Below are 16191 nucleotides of genomic sequence, written 5' to 3' on the forward strand. Positions count from 1 at the left end.
TCCCCCTCAAATTATTTGGCGGATGTCCTTAGCTCCATTCTTTCATCAGACCTCCATTGTACGTACCTTCAGGTGGATGTGACTCCGCAGCAGTTGGTGGGACATTTCTAAAAGGAGGCGGTCTATCTGGAAAACAAGAGCACAACTGATTGAGGTTCAGATTCGGGGTCTCTGTGCCCTCACAGGTTTGGGTGGTGCCCTCCCTGTGTCTGATTTCTGGTTAATAATCAATCATTTCACATTGGTTGTTTAGTGTTTGGGGCCATCACCAGTCAGGCTCTAATGTGCCCCCCCCCCCCCTGAGCTATCCTTCCTCGGGGACAAGCCGCAGTCCCCTGGCTGGGAAATCCCTGACACCGGGGTCTGTCAGGGGTACAGACACGGGGGGACCTTAGTATTATTATCTATCCTGTGATCCGAGCAGGAAGATCTTTTATATGTCTCTCTGCCATCATCTGTCCTCATGTAGGGGCACAAGGGTGGCATCTCCAGTAACACAAGAACATGGAAGGTAAACAGCATACATCCCTATTAAAGGGTCACTCCACCCAGGACTAATATCTCTTTTTTCTCTGTTAGATGCTGTAGAGGGTTAATCAGTTACAATGTGGTTTGCGTGGATCTCGGTATTTGATTTTCTGGGTCTGCCACCAGTACAAAGGATCCCACCATAGCTGCTGGGATTAATATTTTTTGACAAGAGGAGTGTGAAGGAGGACAGAGAGAACTGGGAACGATGGCAGGGAGATACTACTGTTGGAATCCCCAGTAGGTGTATTACACACTCCTGACCCCTGCACTCTGTATGTTACACACTCCTGACCCCTGCACTTGGTACATTACATACTCCTGACCCCTGCACTTAGTACATTACACACTCCTGACCCATGCACTCTGTGTTACACACTTTTGACCCCTGAACTTTGTACATTACATACTCCTGACCCCTGCACTCTGTACATTACACACTCCTGACCCCTGCACTTTGTACATTACACACTCCTTACCCCTGCACTCTGTGTTACACACTTCTGACCCCTGCAATGTGTATTACACACTCCTGACCCCTGCACTCTGTACATTTCACACTCCTGACCCCTGCACTATGTACGTTTCACACTCCTGACCCATGCACTATGTTTGTTTCACACTCCTGACCCCTGCACTTGGTACATTACATACTCCTGACCCCTGCACTTAGTACATTACACACTCCTGACCCATGCACTCTGTGTTACACACTTTTGACCCCTGCACTCTGTACATTACACACTCCTGACCCCTGCACTTTGTACATTACACACTCCCTACCCCTGCACTCTGTGTTACACACTTCTGACCCCTGCAATGTGTATTACACACTCCTGACCCCTGCACTCTGTACATTTCACACTCCTGACCCCTGCACAATGTACGTTTCACACTCCTGACCCATGCACTATGTTTGTTTCACACTCCTGACCCCTGCACTATGTACGTTTCACACTCCTTACCCCTGCACTATATACGTTACACTCTCCTGACCCCTGCACTCTGTATGTTACACACCCCTGTCCCAGCTCTCTGTGCATTACACACTCCTGATCCATGCACTCTGCACATTACATACTCCTGACCTCTGCAGTTTGTACATTACTCACTCCTGACCCCTGCACTCTGTACATTACACACTACTGACCCCTGTACTCTGTACATTACACACTACTGATCCCTGAACTCTGTACAATACATACTCCTGACCCCAGCACTCTGTAAGTTACACACTCCTGACCCCTGTTTGTTGTACATTACACACCCCTGATCCCTACATTTTTGTACATTACACACTCCTGACCCCATGCTCTCTGTATATTACACACTCCTGACCCCTGAATTCTGTACATTACACACTCCTGACCTCTGCACTATGTACGCTACACACTCCTGACCCCTGCAGTTTGTACATTACACACTCCTGACCACTGCACTCTGTACATTACTCACTCCTGACCCCTGCCCTCTGTACATTACACACTACTGACCAACCACTGAACTCTGTAAATTACACACTCCTGACCCCTGCACTCTGTACGTTACACACTCCTGACCCCAGCCCTCTGTATGTTACACACCCCTGTCCCTGCCCTCTGTGTGTTACACACTCCTGACCCCTGCACTCTGAGTTATGGACCCCTGATCTATGCACCCCACTATTTACACTTACATTTCTTGTGTGGCTTCTCATGGTTGTTCTCGTTGAGTTTTGGGGGGAAATGAGGCGTAAATTTATTGAATTCCGCTGTATGGAGAGAAAGGCAGGCGAGAGGTTATAGAGTGGTGCTGATATATTACCTATTAGGTGCCAGCAGTGTAAAGGCACCACAACCCCCCCTGTAGGCTGGTGACCGGGATGACACCTTCTGAGAAGCTCCTCCGAAGGGTATGGATGGACAACAAAGTAATGGATAAAACGAACAGATCCCTTAATGGAGGTGACAGATATCCAATCACAGGGGGTGGAATCATTGTGGATGAAATGAGGATGGAATGTGAAGATTTGTAAAGAATCCCCTCCTAGGTGAGAGCAGACTTTGACCCTCCCGTATCATTCCATCCTATCACAATGTCTCTACCTGGTTCCGGTTTGAACCCCGGCTCTGGCATCCTTGGTGATTTCCATTCTTGTGCTTCCTCTGTATGGAAGGGAGAAGAAGAGGTTAGGTGGTGTCATGATTCTTGGACATTCAAAGTCAATGACCAGTATTATAAGATGGTCTGTACCAGAGTTAGCCCGACATCCCTTGGAAAGTGCGACTGTACAACCAACAATCAGAGATGGCAGGACTACAAGTCCCAGCCAATCAGAAGGGATAATGGGAGGGAGGTAGAGGATGCTACAACTAGTTTAGGATGAGACCCATTAGCCACAGAGACTGTCTGTTACTTTAAAAAATCTTGAACTTGATGGATTATGCTCCTGACCCCTGCACTCTGTACATTACACACCTTTGACCCTGTACTCTGTACATTACACACTTCTGACCCCTGCACTTAGTGCAGGGTCATGAATATGTTATGCACAATGTGGGTTACACACTCCTGACCCCTGAACTCTGTGCATTACACACTTTTGAGACATGCACCCTGTGCGTTACACACCCCTGACCCCTGAACTCTGTATGTTACACACTTTTGAGACATGCACTCTGTGTGTTACATACTCCTGACCCCTGCCCTCTGTATGTTACATACTCCTGACCCCTGCACTCTGTAGGTTACACACTCCTGACCCCTGCACTCTGTACGTTACATACTCCTGACCCCTGCACTCTGTGTGTTAGCCACTCATGAACCCTGCACTCTGTGGATTACATACTCCTGACCCCTGCACTCTGTGGATTACACACTCCTGACCCCTGCACTCTGTGGATTACACACTCCTGACCCCTGCACTCTGTGGATTACACACTCCTGACCCCTGCACTCTGTGGGTTATGTACTCCTGACCCCTGCACTCGGTGAGTTATGTACTCCTGACCCCTGCACTCTGTGTGTTAGCCACTCCTGAACCCTGCACTCTGTGGGTTACATACTCCTGACCCCTGCACTCGGTGAGTTACGTACTCCTGACCCCTGCACTCGGTGAGTTACACACTCCTGACCCCTGCACTCTGTGGGTTACACACTCCTGACCCCTGCACTCTGTGGGTTACACACTCCTGACCCCTGCACTCTGTGGATTACACACTCCTGACCCCTGCACTCTGTGAGTTATGTACTCCTGACCCCTGCACTCAGTGAGTTACACACTCCTAACCCCTGCACTCAGTGAGTTATATACGCCTGACCCCTGCACTCTGTGAGTTACACACTCCTGACCTCTGCACTCTGTGAGTTACACACTCCTGACCTCTGCACTCTGTGAGTTACACACTCCTGACCCCTGAACTCTGTGGATTACACACTCCTGACCCCTGCACTCTGTGGATTACACACTCCTGACCCCTGCACTCTGTGGGTTACACACTCCTGACCCCTGCACTCTGTGGGTTACGTACTCCTGACCCCTGCACTCTGTGGGTTACGTACTCCTGACCCCTGCACTCGGTGAGTTATGTACTCCTGACCCCTGCACTCTGTGTGTTAGCCACTCCTGAACCCTGCACTCTGTGTGTTAGCCACTCCTGAACCCTGCACTCTGTGGGTTACATACTCCTGACCCCTGCACTCGGTGAGTTATGTACTCCTGACCCCTGCACTCTGTGTGTTAGCCACTCCTGAACCCTGCACTCTGTGGGTTACATACTCCTGACCCCTGCACTCGGTGAGTTATGTACTCCTGACCCCTGCACTCGGTGAGTTACACACTCCTGACCCCTGCACTCTGTACGTTACATACTCCTGACCCCTGCACTCTGTGTGTTAGCCACTCATGAACCCTGCACTCTGTGGATTACATACTCCTGACCCCTGCACTCTGTGGATTACACACTCCTGACCCCTGCACTCTGTGGATTACACACTCCTGACCCCTGCACTCTGTGGATTACACACTCCTGACCCCTGCACTCTGTGGGTTATGTACTCCTGACCCCTGCACTCGGTGAGTTATGTACTCCTGACCCCTGCACTCTGTGTGTTAGCCACTCCTGAACCCTGCACTCTGTGGGTTACATACTCCTGACCCCTGCACTCGGTGAGTTACGTACTCCTGACCCCTGCACTCGGTGAGTTACACACTCCTGACCCCTGCACTCTGTGGGTTACACACTCCTGACCCCTGCACTCTGTGGGTTACACACTCCTGACCCCTGCACTCTGTGGATTACACACTCCTGACCCCTGCACTCTGTGAGTTATGTACTCCTGACCCCTGCACTCAGTGAGTTACACACTCCTAACCCCTGCACTCAGTGAGTTATATACGCCTGACCCCTGCACTCTGTGAGTTACACACTCCTGACCTCTGCACTCTGTGAGTTACACACTCCTGACCTCTGCACTCTGTGAGTTACACACTCCTGACCCCTGAACTCTGTGGATTACACACTCCTGACCCCTGCACTCTGTGGATTACACACTCCTGACCCCTGCACTCTGTGGGTTACACACTCCTGACCCCTGCACTCTGTGGGTTACGTACTCCTGACCCCTGCACTCTGTGGGTTACGTACTCCTGACCCCTGCACTCGGTGAGTTATGTACTCCTGACCCCTGCACTCTGTGTGTTAGCCACTCCTGAACCCTGCACTCTGTGTGTTAGCCACTCCTGAACCCTGCACTCTGTGGGTTACATACTCCTGACCCCTGCACTCGGTGAGTTATGTACTCCTGACCCCTGCACTCTGTGTGTTAGCCACTCCTGAACCCTGCACTCTGTGGGTTACATACTCCTGACCCCTGCACTCGGTGAGTTATGTACTCCTGACCCCTGCACTCGGTGAGTTACACACTCCTGACCCCTGCACTCGGTGAGTTACACACTCCTGACCCCTGCACTCTGTGAGTTACACACTCCTGACCTCTGCACTCTGTGAGTTACACACTCCTGACCCCTGCACTCTGTGGATTACACACTCCTGACCCCTGCACTCTGTGGATTACACACTCCTGACCCCTGCACTCTGTGGGTTACGTACTCCTGACCCCTGCACTCTGTGGGTTACGTACTCCTGACCCCTGCACTCTGTGGGTTACGTACTCCTGACCCCTGCACTCGGTGAGTTATGTACTCCTGACCCCTGCACTCTGTGTGTTAGCCACTCCTGAACCCTGCACTCTGTGTGTTAGCCACTCCTGAACCCTGCACTCTGTGGGTTACATACTCCTGACCCCTGCACTCGGTGAGTTATGTACTCCTGACCCCTGCACTCGGTGAGTTACACACTCCTGACCCCTGCACTCGGTGAGTTACACACTCCTGACCCCTGCACTCTGTGGGTTACACACTCCTGACCCCTGCACTCAGTGAGTTATATACGCCTGACCCCTGCACTCAGTGAGTTACACACTCCTGACCCCTGCACTCTGTGAGTTACACACTCCTGACCCCTGCACTCTGTGGGTTACACACTCCTGACCCCTGCACTCAGTGAGTTATATACGCCTGACCCCTGCACTCAGTGAGTTACACACTCCTGACCCCTGCACTCTGTGAGTTACACACTCCTGACCCCTGAACTCTGTGAGTTACACACTCCTGACCCCTGCACTCTGTGAGTTACACACTCCTGACCTCTGCACTCTGTGAGTTACACACTCCTGACCCCTGCGCTCTGTGGATTACACACTCCTGACCCCTGCACTCTGTGAGTTATATACGCCTGACCCCTGCACTCTGTGAGTTACACACTCCTGACCTCTGAACTCTGTGAGTTACACACTCCTGACCCCTGAACTCTGTGAGTTACACACTCCTGACCTCTGCACTCTGTGAGTTACACACTCCTGACCCCTGCACTCTGTGAGTTAAGTACTCCTGACCCCTGCACTTGGCTCAAGATTTTTTAACCATGCACATTAAGGTCCCCCAACCCTCCACACGCACTTCTTATATCTTTAGGAGGAGCTTCAAGGGGTAAGGTTAAATAACCGTTAACCAATCAAATCAGCCCTCCTGGGAATGGAGAGATCAGTGTTAGAGTTCTCAGAAGATCTACATTTGACACTCACTCTTCTTGTACGGCTTCTCAAAGTTCTCCTCTGACTTTTGGGGGGAAGGCTTCCATTTATTGAACTCCGCTGTATGGAGAGAACGGCAGATGAGAGGTTATAGAGTGGTGCCGGTGCCCAGATATTCCCTATTAGGTGCCGGCAGTGTAATGGCACCACATCCCCCCCTGTAGGCTGGAGGCCGGGATGACACCTTCTGAGAAGCTCCTCCAAAGGGTATGGAATGGACAACAAAGTAATGGATAAAACTAACAGATCCCTTAATGGAGGTGACAGATATCCAATCACAGGAGGTGGAATCATTGTGGATGAAATGATGATCATCAGCCTTCGGAAAAGCTCTGATTTGTATGGATGGAAAACAAAATTGTAGATAAAACTAAGAGATCCTATAAGGGGGGGCAGATACAGCGCCTTGAAAAAGTATTTACACCCCTTGAAATTGTCCATGTTACAACCAACATGTAAATGTATTTTATTGGAATTTTATGTGATAGACGACACAAAGCGGCCATAATTGTGAAGTGGAAGGAAAATGATAAATGATACAAATAAATCTGTGAAAAGTGTGGCTGCATTTGTATTCACCCCCCTTTACTCTGATACCCCTAACTAAAATCTAATGGAACCAATTGCCTTCAGAAGTCACCTAATTAGTAAATAGAATCCACCTGTGTGTCATTTAATCTCAGTATAAATACAGCTGTTATGTGAAGCCCTCAGAGGTTTGTTAGAGAACCTTAGTGAACAAACAGCATCATGAAGGCCAAGGAACACAGCAGACAGGTCAGGGATAAAGTTGTGGAGAAGTGTAAAGCAGGGTTAGGTTATAAAAAAATCTCCTAAGCTTTGAACATCTCACGGAGCGCTGATCAATCCATCATGGGAAAATGGAAAGAGTATGACACAACTGCAACCCTACCAAGACATGGCCGTCCACCTAAACTGACCGGCCGGGCCCCTACCAAGACATGGCCGTCCACCTAAACTGACCGGCCGGGCCCCTACCAAGACATGGCCGTCCACCTAAACTGACCGGCTGGGCCCCTACCAAGACATGGCCGTCCACCTAAACTGACCGGCCAGGCCCCTACCAAGACATGGCCGTTCACCTAAACTGACCGGCTGGGCCCCTACCAAGACATGGCCGTCCACCTAAACTGACCGGCCAGGCCCCTACCAAGACATGGCCGTTCACCTAAACTGACCGGCCGGGCCCCTACCAAGACATGGCCGTCCACCTAAACTGACCAGCCGGGCCCCTATCAAGACATGGCCGTCCACCTAAACTGACAGGCCGGGCAAGGAGAGAATTCATCAGAGAAGCAGCCAAGAGGCTCATGGGAACTCTGGAGGAGCTGCAGAGATCCACAGCTCAGGTGGGAGAATCTGTCCACAGGACAACTATTAGTCGTGCGCTCCACAAATCTGCCCTTTATGGAAGAGTGAGAAGAAGAAAGCCATTGGTGGAAGAAAGCCATAAGAAGTCCTGTTTGCAGTTTGGGAGAAGCCATGTGGGGGACACAGCAAACATGCGGAAGAAGGAGCTCTGCTCAGATGAGACCAAAATTCAACTTTTTGGCCTAAAAGCAAAACGCTATGTGTGGGGGAAAACTAACACTGCACATCACCCTGATCACACCATCCCCACTGTGAAACATGGTGGTGGCAGCCTCATGATGTGGGGATGCTTTTCTTCAGCAGGGACAGGGAAGCTGGTCAGAGTTGATGGGAAGATGAATGGAGCCAAATACAGGACAATCTTAGAAGAAAAGCCTTGAGACCGGGGCGGAGGTTCCCCTTCCAGCAGGACAACGACCCAAAACATCCAGCCAGAGCTACAATGGAATGGTTTCATGTGTTAGAATGGCCCAGTCACAGTCCAGACCTAAATCACATTGAGAATCTGTGGCAAGACTTGAAAATTGCTGTTCACAGACGCTCTCCATCCAATCTGACAGAGCTTGAGATATTCTGCAAAGAAGAATGGGCAGAAATGTCCTCTCTAGATGTGCAAAGCTGGTAGAGACATCCCCAAAAAGACTTGCAGCTGTAATTGCAGGGAAAGGCGGTTCTACAAAGTATTGACTCCGGGGGGGGGGTGAATACAAATGCAGCCACACTTTTCACAGATTTATTTGTATCATTTATCATTTTCCTTCCACTTCACAATTATGGCCACTTTGTGTCGTTCTATCACATAAAATCCCAATAAAATACTTTTACGTTTCTGGTTGTAACATGAAAAAATGTGGAAAATTTCAAGGGGTGTGAATACTTTTACAAGGCACTGTATCTCATTACAGGGGGTGGAATTATTGTGGATGAAATGACGATTATAAGAATAAAAGGTTTAGGATTTGTAGAGATAACTACATAGAGAATCCCCTCCTAGGTGAGAGCAGAATATACTTTGACCCCTCCCGTATTATTCCATCATATCACAACGTCTCTACCTGGCTCCGGTTTGGACCCCGGCTCTGGCGTCCTGGTTGATCTCCATTCTGGAGCTTCCTCTGTATGGAAGGGAGAGGAAGAGGTTAGATGGTTTCAGGGTTCTTGGAGCGAGAGTGAAGTCAGAGATCAGTATTGGTCTGTACCACATTTAGTAAAATGAGTTTATGGTGCAAACACCGCCAGTAGCCTCAAAAATGAGAAGAGCTAAACACAGTTCCTAAGTCCACACAATGACAGCTTGCTTAGCCCCAGAGCAGCTGCTCAGTGGATTAAAGTCAGGTGCCAGGGGCGTGGCTACGCGTTTCAAGGCGGTAATGCCTTTTTCTCAAGCCTGTGACAGGCTTGAAAAAGAGGCGTTACTACCTTAAAATGTGTAACCACGCCCCTGGCATCTGAGGTCATCCTTGAATATTCCCACGCTGTCCAACTGGCTCTGATGTTGTTAGTCGCTCTATATGCTGCAGACGGCTTCTCCCTGCACCTCCCTGGATTGCTGCGGGTTGGCGTGGGCCCCTGAGATGACTTCCCTTCATTTTAGGATATGCCTTCTTTCAACTTGATTTTAACGATGTCCCACCCGGCCTATAGCAGAATGATGGCCGGGCGGGGGACCAGTTATCCCGACTGGGGGCGTCATATGACGTCCAGCAGGAAAAGCCGCTGGGGCACGCAGAGTGGCGATCAGTGGTGCTGTGTGTGTCGCTCGGACACACCGCATCTCTGATCTCGGTAAAGAGCCTATGGCGTAAGCTCTTTACCACATGATCAGCTGTGACCAATCACAGCGGCAACCAGGAAGTGCCAGTAATCGACTTTCCTCAGTTCACGCTGCAGGCTATCAGTGCCCATCAGTGCCACCTATTAGTGCGCATTAGTGCCAATAGCGCCGCCTATCAGTGCCCATCATCGCCAGCTATCAGTGCCCATCAGTGCCAACTATTAGTGCCCATCAGTGCCAACTATCAGTGCTGCCTACCAGTGCCTATCATTGCCGCCTATCAGTGCCCATCATTGCCAGCTATCAGTGCCCATCAGTGCCAACTATTAGTGCCCATCAGTGCCACCTATCAGTGCTGCCTATCAGTGCCTATCATTGCCGGCTATCAGTGCCCATCAGTGCCACCTATTATTGCCCATCAGTGCCACCTATCAGTGCCCATCAATGCCACCCATCAGTGCCTATCATTGCCGGCTATCAGTGTCCATCATTGCTTGCTATCAGTGCTACCTATTAGTGCCCATCAGTGCCACCTATCAGTGCCAGCTATCAGTGCCCATCAGTGCCACCTATTAGTGCCCATCAGTGCCACCTATCAATGCCCATCAGTGCCACCTATCAGTGCCACCTATCAGTACTGCATTAGAGGATACAGATTAGAAGGCACTATTAAACTTCAATCCTAAAACAACAGTACCACCTATCAGTGCCCATCAGTGCCACCTATTAGTGCCTATCAGTGCCACCTATTAGTGTAAACCCAGTAATGCCCCCTGGAGGTGACAATGAGCAGAGCCCTTACCTGGGCTGGCGATCTTGTGTTTGACGGTCTCTTTGAGGGATTTGGTGTTCTTATATATTTGTTGCAGTAGCTTCTCATCGAAGGTGATCTTCGGCTTGAATGGCTCTTTGGATGTGGTGTCTTTCATTTTGGTGGCTCTCTGCCATAAAGCAAAAAATAAAAAAATACATAATCCAGCTTTGGTTTACTGATGGTTTACACTCCAACCAAAATGGTAATTTATAAATATTTGGGGGTTGGGTCGCTTAATAACTCGCTGGCTTCTTATATCTCTGTGGCCTCAAGTAATAAGATCTCCTCAGCCAAGTACCCGCCCACGCGGGGCAACTTTCTCACCACTGAACTTTGCTTTAAAGCAATGAAGTTGCTTAGGGGAGACTGATGAAAGGAGAACAGGGCTTGTGAAAGGAAGACATACAGTATAGGGAAGGGGACTCATGGGGGGGGGGGGGGGGCAGACATATAGAGAACAGGACTCCTGGGGGGGACAGACATATAGAGAACAGGACTCCTGGGGGGGACAGACATATAGAGAACAGGACTCCTGGGGGGGACAGACATATAGAGAACAGGACTCCTGGGGGGGACAGACATATAGAGAACAGGACTCCTGGGGGGACAGACATATAGAGAACAGGACTCCTGGGGGGGACAGACATATAGAGAACAGGACTCCTGGGGGGGACAGACATATAGAGAACAGGACTCCTGGGGGGGACAGACATATAGAGAACAGGACTCCTCATGGAACAGGCATATAGAGAACAGGACTCCTGGGGGGACTGACATATAGAGAACAGGACTCCTGGGGGGGACAGACATATAGAGAACAGGACTCCTCATGGAACAGGCATATAGAGAACAGGACTCCTGGGGGGACTGACATATAGAGAACAGGACCCCTGGGGGGGACAGACATATAGAGAACAGGACTCCTGGGGGACAGGCATATAGAGAACAGGACTCCTGGGGGGACTGACATATAGAGAACAGGACTCCTGGGGGGGACAGACATATAGAGAACAGGACTCCTGGGGGACAGGCATATAGAGAACAGGACTCCTGGGGGGACTGACATATAGAGAACAGGACTCCTGGGGGGGACAGACATACAGTTGGCAGTGCTCATGGGGGGGACAGGTGTACAAGGAATGGGACTCATGAGTGGACTGGCAATATAGAAAATGGAATTCAAAGGAGAACAAACATTATTTTTACAGGATTTATATAGCGCCAACAGTTTGTTTGGCTCTTTACAAAAAGAAGGCAGACATTACAGTTACAATACAATTTGGTACAAAAGGAAAGGTCAAAGGGGGGTCAAGTGATACAAAGGTAATAACTGTGGGGGATGAGCTGACTGAGAAAGTAAAAACTCATTGTATTAGTTAGAAGCAGGATAAGCTTCTTTAAAGAGAAGGGTTTTCAGGGATTGTCTATAGATGGATAGATTCAGAGACAGTTAGACAGATTGGGAAAGGGAGTTCCATAGGATGAGAGAGGCTTGGGAGATATCCTGGAGGTGAGCATGGAAGGCGGTGACAAGGGAACTAGAAAGGAGGAGGTCTTGGTAGGTTATTTGAGACCAGGTTAGTGATATAGCTGGGGGCAGAGCTGTGGATGGCTTTGTAAAGTTGTTAGTATCTTGAATTTAATTTGTTGGGTGAGTGGCTTGCACCCGAGGGTTCTTAAAGAGCTCAGCCAGGTGATTGCCAGACCGTTATTCTTGATCTTTAAGGATAGTTTACAGACGGGTATGGTGCCAGCCGATTGGAAAAAGGCCAACGTAGTACCAATATTTAAAAAGGGGCCGAGGTGTATCCCGGGTAACTACAGACCTGTGAGCCTAACATCAGTAGTCTGCAAGATTTTGGAGGGGATGTTAAGGGACCACATACAAGACATTAGTAATGAAAACGGTATTATAAGTAGTAATCAGCATGGATTCATGAAAAATCGTTCTTGCCAAACCAATCTATTAACCTTCTACGATGAAGTGAGCTGCCACCTAGATAAAGGTAAGCCTGTGGATGTGGTGTATCTGGATAAAGGTAAGCCTGTGGATGTGGTGTATCTGGATAAAGGTAAGCCTGTGGATGTGGTGTATCTGGATAATGGAAGGTCTGTGGATGTGGTGTATCTGGACTTTGCAAAGGCCTTTGACACCGTTCCCCACAAACGCTTACTGTACAAACTAAGGAAGGTAGGTATGGACCATAGGGTGAGTACCTGGATAGAGAACTGGCTCCAGGGGAGAGTCCAGAGGGTGGTGATTAATGGGGAGTACTCGGATTGGGCAGGTGTGGAAAGTGGGGTCCCCCAGGGTTCTGTCCTGGGACCAATCCTGTTTAATTTATTCATAAATGATCTAGAGGAGGGGATATCGAGTACAATCTCAGTATTTGCGGATGATACTAAACTAAGCATGCCAATATCTTCTATGCAGGATGTGGAAACCTTATAAGCGGACCTGAACAAAATAACGGGGTGGGGGAGGGGCAACTACATGGCAGATGAGGTTTAATGTTGAAAAATGTAAAGTAATACACTTGGGGGCCAGAAACCAGAAAGCAAGCTACTCACTAGGGGGGGGGGGGGCCTCTGGGGGAGTCTAGGATGGAAAGGGACCTGGGGGTACTGGTAGACAACAGGCTTGGCAGTGGCATGCAATGCCAAGCCGCTGCAAGCAAAGCCAACAGAATACTGGGATGTATAAAAAAGGGGATTCACTCCAGAAATAAAGAGATTATTCTCCCGCTCTACAAGACTCTGGTCCGGCCACATCTGGAGTATGCTGTCCAGTTCTGGGCACCGGTCCTCAGGAAGGATGTGCTGGAACTGGAGAGAGTCCAGAGAAGGGCAACAAAAATAATTAGGGGAATGGAGGACATCAGCTATGAGGAAAGACTACAAGCACTGAACTTATTCTCTCTGGAGAAGAGACGATTGAGGGGGGATATGATATCAATGTACAAATACCGTACTGGTGACCCGAGCATAAGGAACAAACTATTCAGAGTAAGGGAACACAATAAGACACGTGGCCACTCACTAAAACTAGAGGAAAGGCGTCACTGTAAGAGCAGTAAGGATGTGGAATTCTCTTCCACAAGCAGTCGTATCAGCAGGAAGCATTGATAGTTTCAAAAAACTATTAGATGGGCACCTTAGAGACCACAACATACAGGGGTATACAATGTACAACATACAGGGGTATACAATGTACAACATACAGGGGTATACAATGTACAACATACAGGGGTATACAATGTACAACATACAGGGGTATACAATGTACAACATACAGGGGTATACAATGTACAACATACAGGGGTATACAATGTACAACATACAGGGGTATACAATGTACAACATACAGGGGTATACAATGTACAACATACAGGGGTATACAATGTACAACATACAGGGGTATACAATGTACAACATACAGGGGTATACAATGTACGGTTAACAGCAAACACACACACACATCATAGGTTGAACTGGATGGACTGATGTCTTTTTTCAACCTCACTAACTATGTAATTCTTCCCAATGACTGTCACATTAATGTGTCATGAGTTGTAGATTTTTAATTTTTAGCAGGGGTTCCCAGAGACCAGACATTTATTTCAAGGGTTCCTCTGTGTTGAAAAGGTTGAGAAAGGCTGATGTAGACAGAGAAGTCGGGGGAAGGGGCACATGGTGAAGGAATTATTATGAGCTCGGTTTTGGACAGATTGAGTTTTAGGAAGTGGTTTGACATGCAGGCTGATATGTCTGTTAGTAAACTAGTGATGTGTGAGGAGAATGATGGGGTGTCATTGGCATCGAAGAGGTGTAGATTGAGAATAGGAGAGGTCCAAGGACAGGACCTTGGGGGGATTCCGATGGTAAGAGGAATATGAGAGGAAGAAGTAGAGTTGGACGTGACACTGAAAGTGAGTACAGTCACGGACAACAAGGAAATAGAGTTTTTGAGGAGGGGGTGGTCAACTGTATTAAAGGCATCAGAGAGGTCCAAGAGTAGGTGTATAGAATAGTATTTATTGGTTTTAGCTGTTAGTAAGGAGTTGTGAGTTTTAGGAGGGCAGTGTAAGAGACGCTCAGCTGGACCCAAACAGGCATTGGTGGAAGCGTACACATGCACACGCGAACACGCATTTGGCGCCAAGCGGCCTATTTAAACTGAGCAGTGACAGGAGAACATTGCTGAGTGGTCTTTCAGCTTGTTCCTGTTTACCTGTGCCCTGACCTGCTTCTGGATTACCCATACCGACCCGGCTTGCCCTTGTCTCTCCTTTGGATTCCTGCCTGCCTACCTGTGACCCCTTCCTGTGTTTGACCCTGCTCCTGTCTTCGTGCCTTTGTACCTCGCTGTCAGACTGTGTACCGACTTCGGCTTGTATCCTGACTCCGCTTCTGTCTCACGTTCCTGTACCCGCGCTGCCCGGCTGTTGACGACTCCTTGGCTTGTGTTCCGGCTTCGCTCCTGCCTTTTAATCCAGCATCACCGAGTTCCAGTTCCAGGTGCTCATCCGGTGATCCACAGCCATCAGTCTCCTGGCAAGGCACCACCTGCTATACCGGCCCTCGTGCCACTCTGTGTCCTACACCGCCTGTCATCTATACCAGGGGTGTGGGACAGGAGGTGCAAGAGAAGCCCCCTCTACAGCTCGATCTCCACCAGGTACGTGATAGGCAGTTTCTGTGGAGGGTTGAGGCCAAAATCTGGACTGAAGGAGATCAGGAAGTTTGTGCTCAGTTAGTTGGTTGTAGACCAGGCGTTCAAGGAGTTGAAACAAAAAGGAGTAAGGAGATGGGGCACAGGTTGTTAAGATAGGTGGGGTCTACAGAGGCCTTTTTATGGAGGGTGATTAGTGCATGTTTTACAGAGTTGGGGAAGATGCCAGAAGAGAGGGAGAATTTGAAGATGTAAGTTAGAGAATGTAGGATAGAGTCAGAGGGTGAGTGTAGTATTTGAGCGGGAACAGGGTCCAGGGGACCGGTGGTTAGGTGGCCGTTAGAAAAAGGTTTAGTGACTTCCTTTAGAGTGTTTGGGTTAAATGAGGGAAGTATTGATTGTGCAGGTGGACAAGGAGTGTAAGGTAAGGGAGATATCTGTACAGTGGAGATCTCATCACAAATTGGATCAATCTTATTTTTTAAGTGATTGCCGATCTCCTGGGCAGTGAGTGAGTTAGTTGGTGGAGGCAGTGGAGGACAAAGTATAGAGTTAAGGTAGAGAAGAGTTGATGGGGACTGTGTGAGAGGGTGTTAACCACTTGCCGACCACCGTACGACTATTTACGGCGGCAGTCAGCTCCCTACAGGCAAAACAACGTAGGGCTATATCGCTCGGCCGCGAGCCTCTAGGGGGCAAGCGCATGCCGCCGGAGGCGCGCTCCCGCCCCCGCTCAGTCACTCGCGCTCCGATGTCCGCCGGTCACTCGCAATCTCCCGCTGGAGAGGGAGAAAGGCAGGCAGCTGATGTAAACAAAGCCATCTGTCATTCTCCCTGATGTAACTGCAGAGATCATACAATCCTGCTATGTAGGATCAT

At 49.2% G+C, this 16191-nt stretch overlaps 1 protein-coding gene across 1 annotated transcript in view; it reads right to left on the bottom strand.

Moving 5' to 3' along the window:
• The window catches only part of LOC309567509 (uncharacterized protein), a 69110-nt gene that overhangs the window by 37566 nt on the left and 15353 nt on the right, over nucleotides 1–16191 (bottom strand). Inside the window, exons 4-7 of the mRNA XM_082272893.1 lie at nucleotides 10629–10767; nucleotides 9108–9167; nucleotides 2200–2278; nucleotides 67–122 (exon numbers count right to left, since the gene is read on the bottom strand). Of these exons, the coding sequence (XP_082129019.1) occupies nucleotides 67–122; nucleotides 2200–2278; nucleotides 9108–9167; nucleotides 10629–10767 (334 nt within the window). The remainder of the gene's footprint in view (nucleotides 1–66; nucleotides 123–2199; nucleotides 2279–9107; nucleotides 9168–10628; nucleotides 10768–16191) is intronic.

This window comes from Pelophylax lessonae (assembly GCF_965119305.1).
Source record: "Pelophylax lessonae genome assembly, chromosome: 11".
NCBI classification, from domain to species: Eukaryota; Metazoa; Chordata; class Amphibia; order Anura; family Ranidae; genus Pelophylax; species Pelophylax lessonae.